The sequence below is a fragment of the Sturnus vulgaris genome, chromosome 1 (assembly GCF_052056855.1).
Source record: "Sturnus vulgaris isolate bStuVul1 chromosome 1, bStuVul1.hap1, whole genome shotgun sequence".
Lineage (NCBI taxonomy): Eukaryota > Metazoa > Chordata > Aves > Passeriformes > Sturnidae > Sturnus > Sturnus vulgaris.
The window spans coordinates 28,103,091-28,115,303 of NC_142243.1; the positions used below are offsets into that span (position 1 = coordinate 28,103,091).

The 12,213-nt window shown below is 34.8% G+C and overlaps 1 protein-coding gene across 6 annotated transcripts in view; it reads right to left on the reverse strand.

Annotated features, from left to right (window-relative positions):
* Positions 1–3,858: 3,858 nt before the first annotated feature.
* Positions 3,859–12,213, reverse strand: part of DGKB (diacylglycerol kinase beta) — a 377,865-nt gene continuing 369,510 nt past the window's right edge. For all 6 annotated transcript variants that reach the window (XM_088162387.1, XM_014894413.2, XM_088162374.1 and 3 more), the window contains one exon: positions 3,859–6,287. In XM_088162387.1, coding sequence (XP_088018513.1) covers positions 6,180–6,287 — 108 coding nt within the window. In that variant the 3' untranslated portion in view covers positions 3,859–6,179. The remainder of the gene's footprint in view (positions 6,288–12,213) is intronic.

The window sequence follows — 12,213 nt, forward strand, 5'->3', positions numbered from 1 at the left end:
AAGGTAGGTACCTCTGCGCAATTTAATGAATTTTGATTAAACAGAGGTTAAGGAATTTTTGACTAGCACTACTGACAAAGTGTGATGGCCTGAATTTGCATCTCAGTCCAAGCTTAGACTTTGTAAATCAGGCAGCTGGACCAAATCTTTCAAAGCTTCTTATAAAATATTTGTATTGAAACATTAAAAGAAAGATTTAGCTAGTTTTCCAGAAAAAAACCAAAACAACACAACACAACAAAACAAACAAGAAAATCTCATCAGTATTCAGATTATAGTAAAAAAAAACACCAGTGACTGATATAAATCAGGTAAAAGTTCCTTAATCTATATGTTGTTTTAACAAGGTCATACTACTGAAAAGCCCAAAACACCCATTCCCCCCAAAATCTCTGAAGCTACCTAAACTAACAAGTTCTTTCCTCTTCCTTGAATAATAGGACTGAATTGAAACATATGGAAGTAAAGTTCAATTTAAATGGAATAGATCTTCCTGAATTTGCTTGCTTACATATGTGTTACAATAAACATCTTTTATATCTGTCTGAATCAAAGTTCGAGTTCTTATCATTCTGGGATTAAAAAAGAGAGGTTTAGAACACATTCATATTTACTCAGAAACCAAACAAAAGAAGAAAGCATCACACTGACAAACCCTACACCACATCCTTTGCAACAGCTAATCTCATGGCTAAGTAGAAGTTTCAGGGACAATGCTTATGTTGCAATGCCCACCTCACCAAGGGACAGAACTATCATCAATCTCTCTCTGCAGGTACAAATAGTTTAAAGATTTGTTATCATGTGGTTTAGTTGGCTAAACTTTTTTTGTGTACTTAATGTAAATAGACTGACAGCCCTGACAATTGACAATTATCTTGTTAGCCAGCATAACTTGGCTCATAAAGATGGTTTTCACCAAAAGAGTAAGAAGTGTTCATTTCCCTGTCCAAAAAAGCAGCTTATTAATGCAAACTTCTGTGTTCCTTCACAGCATGCAAATTTCACACTAGGTAAAAAACAAACAACCAAAAGTTTATTTCAAAGAGGTCCATCAGCAGCTAAGTATTTTCATATCAACACTAGAATAAAAATTGACCCAGAAACTTCAGAATCTTTCCTTCTCACTCAGACCCAGTAAATTATTTTCCATGTTTATTAGAGTGGGCACCTCATATGAAGCTGCTTCTTTACCATCAACACAGCTACCTCCTTTCTATAAATAACAAATCCTGATGATTATCACTTACTCTTTGTATGAGTCACATTTAAAGAGAGCCCTGAGGTGCTTCTCAGGGAGTCTCTTTGAATCATGAATCAGAAAGGAAAGAAAGCAGCCTCTGAATATTACCATACCCAGACTCTAGATGCCTAGAAGTATCGTTGCCTATTTATAGCTTCAATCTGTCAGGCAGTTTCACATAATGGAAGTCAATGGTCATAGGGAAGTTTCTCTTCTTTAGAGGTATTTGTAAAATTAAGAGAATCTGATAATGGAAAAGCTCCCTACACATACACACGAAACAGACAGGGTCAAAGCCCCTTATTTTAGAATCAACTGAAAATCCATAGTCTGGACAAAAGCGAGGAATAAGAGCCATCAGGCTCTTCATGGCACAAGCCCGGCTTGGGCAGACACCATCAAACCCTGACGGACATGAGGACAGTTTCTACCTCAGTCTTTGCTGCACAGCGCAGCCTCAGAGCCTCGCAAGCCACGGATTTAAGCTATTACTTTATTTCTCATTAACAGCTTCCAGGTCTCGCCCATGTTTTATTCATTTTCCAGTCAGGGCTACAGTAAGGCTTTTACTCACCTCAGCAGGACCACAAGAAGTTTCCTTCCTTATGGACAGAGAGAAAACAGAATGCTTTCAGACCTGATGGAGCTGGAGACAAGCAGCAATTAGCTGACAACAGGCTGACACGTTCTTCACCGCTCTTGCATAAAACATTGAGCTGTGCTCCTCTGGCCCACCTCATCTTTCTCAATTTATTTATTTATTTTCAGGCTAACCACTTAGTAGCCTAGCAAACTGCTGTTTTGCAAAGGCAAATTTTCTCCATATGTTTTTTTTCAGGGTATGAAACAACCAGATAGAGTTCTGGAAAGTCCTCTACCTTCTTTTGACAATCCTTCTCACTTCCCATGAAGGGCTCAGTTGTATTGTCTACTTCAGCCCAAATTTCTCTGGGTCTTTCTGCCCCCAAAGCAAGGAAATATTACTTTACTCCTTCAGCCTTAAATGGAAGGGCTCTCTAGATAAATGTAATTAACCCATTTATCTAGCTCATTGCTGCTCATTAGCCCTGAGTGCCTTCATCTGGCTTCCAGGTCCCACATAACCATTTTTGTGGATGCCACTGCATCACGCTTCACTTTGAGCATCTGTTTTCTCACTCCATGTCAGAATTCTTTGGTCTTCTCCTACTTCCTTGTTTAGAGATAATTCTTCCTGACTTTTTTCCCCCATTTTGTAGCCATTCTCCCTAGTCACTTCTACAGAGACAGGGACAACACCTCTTGGAAGTGTCTACTTCCCAGAAAGTCTTGGCTATGGTCTGCCTCAAAGTTACAAGCCCCAGAAGCCACTTGAGGTTGAAGGCAGTAACTTGTAGAATACCACTAATATCCTAAATCACTAATAATCACTAAAATGCTGTAATCTTAGCAAACAAATACTAACCTAATGATTTATAAAAATATAAATGGTATTTTTCTGTCTTTCTTACCACAGCTGACTATATTCCTTCTTACACTAGTATTCTGAAATATGTTGAAATCTGTAACTTTATTTGCCTTAAATAATTTTGTTGCGATGTACATGTAATCCTAGAGAAGATTAAGATAAGAGTGAGCAAATGAAACAGAAGTCTACTTCTGTTTCAGAAACTAAGTATTTCCTGTCTTATGAGAGTCCTGAGTGTACCAGCAGGTTACCTGGCATGAACATACACGTATGAACTCCAACAAGCCTAAATCATGAGGTCTCACCCCTAGCTTTAAACAATTGTGATGATTTGCATACAAATATCTTACAAGTACTGGAAACAGTAAATCTCTATTTGTATCTGCGAGAAATTCTTCTTCCACTTCTTTTTAACAAGAACTCGTGAAATGAGAGAGACTCTGATCCATATCAGAAGTTTTTTCCTGAGACATCATGTTCTTTGGTCAGCACATTGCCCAGCTGACACACAATGATTAAAGATTTGCAAATCTAGTGTCACATTTAATATTTATACATTTTAATTGTCATTCACATTGAAAATGTCATTAATGAAGTCTTAAGGAATGCTTCATTGTTAAGAGTTGAAGGTTTACAGATACCCTTTTCAGTCAACCTAAGAACAGTGCATCTATTTCAGCTGTATGTAGGTACATGCATCTATTCTTTGTTTTGCTTCTTATACCAATGAATAATTTCAAATCAGTTCTGTGCATACAGAAGTGAAGAAAATAATCTTCACTTTTTAAATTCTCTTTCATTAAAACAACCATCTTCTTTTGATAGTATGTTTTACGTACCCTAAGATTTTCTCATCACTGTAAATACTTTCAACCTGAGAATGGTTTTAAATTATTCGAGGCCATGCTAAAAAATCCCAAACAACCAAGATTAATAGAAAGATAGTCTCTGCTATAAGAACTGTTAATTCAGTTTAATGGCTGCTCTGTTGTATTTTGTTACAGTGAGAATTTATGCACACTGACCAGCAGCTCTGATTTACTATTTATATGTCTATTCAGAATTGTATGTAATTCTGATAGCATGGACTCATCTATTCCTCTTTACATAAAAACGTGTGTTGTGACCAACTTGCTATCACACATTTAAAACTGCATACATTATTAAGTAATAGCTTATGTATAATTTTATTTGTTTTCAGAGTTACAATGTTCATGAGATAATCATAGAGAACACATTATATACTGTTGTTAAACACATTTTTGCCACAAAAAGTTGAGAGCATTGGTAGAAAATCCTATGTCAAGTTATGTGAAAATATTTATCACCTGTAAACCATAATTTCATAAAACCAATATACACTTTATGTAATATTATATCAGCAAATTCCTTCTTTTTGCAAATAACCTTTGCTCTATACTTAAGCATGTTTGTACTTCAGTGCATCAACTGCTTCTCTGTGTGTGTGTGTTTGCAATGCACAGGAAAATACTAGTTTACTCCTATGGTAACTGTAAATGTCAACACCACTGAACCCAAGAATGGTGAATTACAAGATCTTAATTTTAGCAAATAATCACCTTCATATTTTTCTACCTAATGCTGAACAAAACATTAATTGGCATTTACCTCCTAATGTTTACAGAACATAGACTGTATATTTCAAAGACATAATCCTAACCAACTATATACTGACTTTTATTTTAATGTCTATTATATAAATTAGGACTCTGTTGAATTCTTATACCGAGGAACAAATGATAGTAACTTTATTAAATACATGCACAGTACCGTGCACTACAGCATGATGAAGTATTACTTTTAAAATGGATGAGTGAATCAATAGAAAAATAGATTTAATAAATAATTAACATTTTGAAGTTGGGTAAAAATGGGAAATCATGCATTTCAAGCCAAGTTTTATTTTTTCCTTGTTTTTTTTATGAAATCTCTGAGAACTTAAGACATGCAGAGCTGAGAAGCAGCTCACTCTAAACAAAGAACAATGTTAAGACTGCACAAAAAGTTTTGAGATTGTTTATATGCAAGACTGAAAAAACTTGCCATTCTTGGACTTCCCTTCAACATTAGACAGTGCTGTGCAAACTTCAGACAAATCCCTGTATTATGATTTCTAAGCTGTTAGGAAGTCTCTCAGAGAGCTATGAAAGTTAAAACCTGAGCAACTGCCTCACCAGAATTTATGACAAGAAATGTTTAGATTCCAGATAACAGATAACAGACAACAGTCCATCATTTCCTTGAATTAACTTTAACTTAGAGATTAACTTAGGGGATGAGTAATTATGGATGGCGTAAGTTTATAAATTATTATGACACAAAAAAATATAAGTTTAATTTTCTAATATTTAGAGTTCATATCTATGCCACAATATTTAGCGTATGTTACTATGTCTATCAACTTATAAAACAAATGAGAAGTGAGTATTTACTTGAAATTAATTTAATGCTTTTCTCTACCCCAACATTTGTCTGGTCATTGCCAATGCAATCAAAAGAACTGTAAATTTTCAGAAGTGAGTCTACTCCAGTGAGTTTGATTAATTATGCATTAACCCACTTCTCTGAAGCATCCTTCACTAAATCTTTGGTGGGAAATGCACTTTAATTAGGCATGAGCTTTGGTTATTTGTGTGCATATGCACTATGCTATTGGTCAATGTGGAGAATGATTTAAAGCTTGCCATGTTACAGAGATGTATTGCTCATGAAAATAATTCTAGGGTCTCAACAAACACTGATGGCTAGTTTTACAAGTATTATTATCTTCACTCAGCATGATCTTCTTAGTCCCATAGCTTTTGTTCAAACTTTCATCAATTTGTAATCTTAACAAAACTTACACAAGAACAATCATGATCATTTGAATACTGTGCATATTGTTAGATGTTTTCAGCAGGTACAGTTACTCATGTACATAGGAGTTATCAGAATAAGTTACAAGATTTTAATACTTAGTTGAATAAAAATATTCTCAGGGTAGAAAGAAATTATAAACTAAAAATACAAATTAATGAGACCTGCAATGATTTTACTCTGAAACAGGTCAGATTGGCTATTCATGTAAAGATGTTTGATTGAAGAGATACTATTGAACTTATGGCATATGGTTATTGTAGAAAAAGCTGAAACAGAAAAGAGAGAAAATCAAATTACCCATGACATTCTCTTCCTGTATTCCATGGCAGAATTAGCCCATAGATTAGTAAATGGTAATGCATGCAACAAAAAATATTCTGTATCACTGTATGTAAACATCTGCTTTCATCATGCAAAATGCCTACAAAACTGTGACGACATTTTTTCTAGTAGTATAGTTTTACATCAGCTCAGCTACAGAACGGTTAAAACAAAATCCAAGATTTTGCAAATAGAAGATATTCTAAAATTCTTGTAAGATTTCCAGCATAAATATTCCAAAGCCCAACAAAGCTAATTGTTTTTTGTTTTAAACTAAACTACATAGGCTTATTCCTTGCTGTGGTTTCTCGTTCTTTTGATGATAGAAGAGAAAAGACCAGTTTTTGGAGGCGGTCCCATCAACATGGGGGCTTGGTTCTTGTGAGTAATTTTTATCTGGGGAAGAAAGAAGAAAAACAGAGTTATTCCTTGACCTAGTTCAGTTCCAACTATCTGAGATGCCTGATTTATCTTTTGCCAGACCTGCATCATTCAACTTAAGATTAAAAGAAAATACCTGTGTTTTTTTAATGAATGATGTTCCATATGGAGTGGACCAATCTATGTGTAATAATTTTTCCACAAATAATTTAAATTATACACAAAAAAAATAATAAACACGCAATAAAATGCATGCCAATATACAACCTTACTTTCTGAGTGTGGGATTTATTGCTTGCTGTTGAGGAAGAATTTAGAAGTTGGAAAGAACATACATGCTGACAGACCAAGCTGTTGCCTATTGAGATATAAGCTATGCCTTTACATGCTTTATTTATACATCTAATCAAGCTGTACTCTTTTACCACAGGACAGTACTTAATTTCAAAACAGCCATGATGAACAAAAGTATAAAGTTAATACACAAGAAAAGGCCCAAAAAGATGAACTAGCGAATGCTAATTTGTTAATTAATTGTTAGTAGCATACTAACAATTTGAGCATACTCAAATACTCAAATATTGAAAAGACTATTTAAAACACATTGTAATTCTGCTCTAAAGCCACCCGTTTTGATTTCTTTGATATAGAACTACGAATCACCTTAAATGAGACAACCTTAAAGTAGATTATGTCTGCAATTTTCTCTAATTCAAGTCTAAATTAGAGAAGACATTTTATGAATGTATGCTATGCTCAAAGCTAATTGAAAGCAATTATCAAAGTGGCATTTTGTCTGTGACTTTAAGATACATTGTAAGATAATAAATGATTCTCATTATGTAATAAAAAGGTCACATCTTGCCTTTGGGCTAGTGACGTTAGGAGTTTTTCAAAAGCAATCCGAGACATTTTCTTTAGTGAACTACGACTAATACAAGAACCATCACTTATTAAATATCAGTTGTCACCTGCATAGTACCCACATCAGAGATGGGTATTTCTTTCAAAAAGAAACACCACCTCATTAAAAACTGGAAAAATATATCTCTTAAAGTGCATACCTGACATTTTCAAGTTAAAATGAATATCCTTCACTTGTCATTCACTAATAGTAAATGAAACAAAAAATGTATGTCACGTGGAGAGGCTCATTAAAATATAGATCAGGACATTTCTTGGGGTGGAAATTTACTTTACAATGTAAGAAGAGAGAAACATCAAAATCTCAACAGAGTGTGTCTTCGTTTAACTCTATTAGAGCCTTTACTTTACTCTCCAAATGCTCATTTTCATGCCACCTTAGTTCATTAACTTCAAATTTCATGTGGGATCTCTTTTTGTCAACACTATTCATTAGTATTGAATATAGCATATGTGGGGTACTTGGCAATAGAGATTACTTTCACATGGATAATAACTCTGGCTTTCAAAGACTGGCACCAATATATTTTCTCACAATAAATTCTGCTTCAGGCATCACTTTGGAAGCCAAATCTGTAGTTGGGGTAAACTGGCATTATTCCATTGATGTCAGTACCAGCTGATGATCTAGTAGCGGAAAATTGCCTATTTTTGTAACTTTCACATGCTTCATAAGACATATTTTGGGGATCAGGAGCAGCAATGATATCAACCTGATCCCGAGGATCTTGACATGAAGTAACCTACAGCTGGTGTGAGTGAATTTTCCAAGTCACACGGGTTTAACTTATTGCAAGGTTTGGCCATGATGTGGCAAGTAGGAATGCCTTTAAATTTCCTTTCTGAGGTAAAACACAGTAATTCCATCTTAAAGTGAATAAAAGAGCAAAGCTCAAAAGATGGCTGTAGTATGAAGGAGTGAGGTAATCCTGAGACCCTGTACAGATTGCGTGTCAGGTTGGGGCTGTTCAATGCTGCTCAGGATGAATGCAATTACATACTGAGTAAATGTTTATCATTTGCAATGTTCCTTCTTGGCTTGAGCCATCTGTTTCAGAGACCACGACCTCTTCAGTATGTTGCTTCCTATCAGCTGAGATGAGCTAACATGCTTGAACATGATTAACCACTACCATGCATGGGGATAAGTCTTATATGCCTCTCTGCAAGACGTATTTTCAACCATTATAAATAGGCACAATTTCAATGGTGTAAAATATTTTACATTCTGAAAATGCTACAATAAAGTGTAAATTTAAATTATATTTTTTTACTAAGTCATGGTAGTGTCTGTTAACATTGCATTGGTTAACAATGATAACCATCAATTCCTTATTTTCCTACCCTAAAAAAAAAATTGAAATATCTTATTTTTGGCTGATGAAAAGAGATCAGTATGTTTCTGAACCATTGCAGTATTTTGCCTGAAGAAGGCAAATTTTGTCTTTCTCAAGACTCTCAGGCACTGCATTTCTGCCCTGGTCTCTCACTTCTGCTTCTGTTCTCATAGTGGCAGCACTGCCAGAGTTAGAGCCATGAGTTTGGGTGACAAGTGACAGTGCACACTTTGAGATGGGAATAAGCACTGAGGATGTCAGACAGAGAAATAGTGTTGTAGGTCAGAGCAAGGCTGAACATTGAAAGTGCTCTATGGGAGGACAAAAAGAGAGAGAGAGAGAGATCTTTACTTAGAGACTGAGACTTTGTTAAGTTAAAAATTCCTAGCTACAGCTCTATAGAGATTCTGTGTGTGTGCATTGGGAGACTACTATTTCCCATTCAGTTTCTTTTCCATTCAGCAAGCATCTTTCATGTCTTTTTTAGTAGAAACACAGTTATAAAAGTTTTAAATAAGACCCTTCTTCAAAATTTTTAATGTTTCCTACATTTACCTGTGATTCATATACACACATGCACATGAGAAAAAGAAATTGCACAGATAAAAATCCAGAAAGCTAAAATCCTAACCGAATTTATTTTTAGGAATTGATGATATATACTCATAGAAATTACTATGGAATTCTGGCAAACAATTTTGAGATCACTTACTCAATTTATTGAAAATATGTAATAACTGGAGGGTAATATAGAGAACATTTTAAAGATAAATTGGGTGCCTGAATTGCTGCTGGAAGAAAAACAAAACAAACAAACAAACAAAAAACCACCCCAAAAAATCCCAACCAACCAAAAAAACCCCCAAAACAACAACCCCCCTCCCCTAAACCAACATTAACAAAAACCCCCGAAAAACCAAAAACCAAACCAAACAAAAAACCCAAGATCAATAACAAAAACAAAAAAAAAAAACAACCCAAACCAAAACAAAAAAATTATTTGACATACTTGGCACAAATTTATATTTAAAAATAGACAAAATCAGGAAATAACAGAATTCTGCTTTGGGGGTAAGTACGTAGCCACCTGAATTGCTAAGATACCATGGATTTTTGTTGTAAGCCTGATCCACAACATTCTAGGCTAAACTTAAAATGTTGAAGCCAATGACAAACCTCTTATTTACTAATTGAAGCCAAGATTTTATCCCATGAGGGTTGGTATATCTAGTAAATATTTATCTAGCAGAAAAACACTGTATTTGCAATTTTGAAATCACCTTTCCAGTATTAGAAAGGATGTCCAGTGACTGTATTCTTGGCAAGGAACACTAGGTCAAATTGAAAGAGCACAGCTGTTGAAAGAAGAAATGATAATATCTCCCTATATGTCAATAGAAAATTTTCTGATAAAGAAGAAGCCTGAATTTTTTATATTAAAAATACTTACAAATGCATAAACCAGGCATTTATTTGTTTTAGGAGCAGGTCAGAGTTTCAAAATGCATTGAAGCCACATTAATACAATGTATCCACTAAATGACATGCAGTGAGCATCAATAACTTTAGCATGATAACAATATCTTTAAGTCAGTCAGTTTTGCTTTCATGTTCCTTTTTCTGCAATGTGTGCTGGTTACCTTCATGCTCAGGACTTCAGAGAATGCCTAAACATTTTCTATTTACTATTTCAGAAGACATGGTGCTATAAATACAGGTTCTAAAGTACTGTGCTGACAATAGAAAACTTGAGACAGAGCTAATCAGCTCTTCTCTCCATATTTCAATTAAGGTTAAAGAACATATTACTGTATTTTAAAGACAGAGGGAAAAACCTGCCAGAAAAAAAAGAACCCAGCTTTATCCAACTGGATGTTTTAGTTTATGGCCACTTTTTCACGTGCTCTCAGCAGGGTTTAGGTGTTGGTTGTTTTGAGGGCTTTCTCACAGTCTAGATGCCCAAATGCTGCTCCTCTTACAGGAAGGAAACGGAGGGATGCAACACCTCTATATCACAGGAGTGCCAAATACTTTCATCTTTCCTAGGTGATCAAGAGTGTATAGGGTATCACGCTATGAATCAGTGATAGAATGTAGGCACTGCTGAGCAAAATCAACCTGGGACTTGCATCATGTGGCATTTTGGGCAAGATCTAGACTAGTTGTTTCAAAAGCGTTACGCAACACATCTTAAATAAATTTCTGAACAATATTATTGTGCAAAGCGCAATCAAATCTAATCAGTTTGGCATTAATTAAGCTCTAATAATATACTCTAGTCTCTCTCCTAAGTAGTGTGATCCGTTTCCCCTTCACACAGGTAGATTGGAAAACGTTACGGTGTCATCATAATTTTTAAACATACTGAGAAAATGACAGAGCTGCAAAATTAAAATAAATGATTAATGGCATTTTTTTCATGTTTTGTACTAATAGGTATCACTGAGGTTTTAAATTAATAGAGCTGTCAGCTCAGGGTTGTTACAGATCCAGTGCAGAACTAAAATGGAAATTATGTATTCCACAGATACCTAAAGATGACACTTTGGAATATTTTAAATTTTAATTAGTAGGTGCAATTGTTTTTCCCTCTCCTCCCTAAAACCACTGCAAATTAATTGGCAATTAGTCACAACTAATTCTTTTCTTAACAATATGAACTGGAAAGAAAGGTGCACTACATGTTAGAGTATTTGTCTGGGATGCAGAAAGCACACATGCAGTAAATTGCTTTGTCAATTACAAAAACTACTGTTGTGAAATTAAGAAAAAAAATACGCATACATAAACAAAAGTAATTAAAGTGCAGTGTACCTGTGACCACAAAAAATAATGCCCAGCTGCAAAATAACATGCTAAAAACTCAATAAATCAATCTGGCCTTGAAACAGAACTATATGTGCACTGGTGCTTCGAAGGGAAAAAAGTGCAGCATTTTCCTACGACATCAAAAATCTGTAGTGAGTGATTGCCGTTTTTGGGTTAACTATGTAGCAATTGGCTAACATTCTATTGAAATTAGCCACCATATCTAGGACCTAGCTCCTGTTTGCTCTAAAGTGGCAGATGCAGTAGTTTAAATTCTCTCATTATAAACAACTGATAAGAAAACAATGGTACAGCCAGAGGCATGGAAAGAAGATACTTGACAGAGTCTAGAATACAGCTGCAGCTGCTTCATGTGATGCGTGAGGTACTGGAGACAATGAATCTATATAAAAGCAAATCTGTAATTCTCAGTTTTCTCAACTAGTTCTGGCACATAGTGATTTTTAATAAAAGCTTGGTTTGATTTAGTTTAAGTTCTTGTTTCTCTCTGGATTTAACCACAGGACAGCAGGATCTCTGTGCCCTGGCTCATCACATCTCTAGGGACTAAAGAAAAAACTAGAGAGAAACCACTTCATTCAAAACTTATTTTCAAAGTGCTTTCAAATTACAGTATTTTGAAATACTGATTTAGAGCAACATTATTCCATGACTTACTCCAAGTAACAATAAACAATCAGTAAACAATTCTAAAATACTATGTCTCAGATATCTGTGAAACTGTGTTTCTGGCAATCCATTTGGTTGAGCTCTGACTATGGGTTTTTATTTTTGTTTCTTTATATAAGCAATATTCTTGCATCTTCTATAGACATTTCTGTCTTCTACTTTTAATCTAGTGTTTCTAAAAG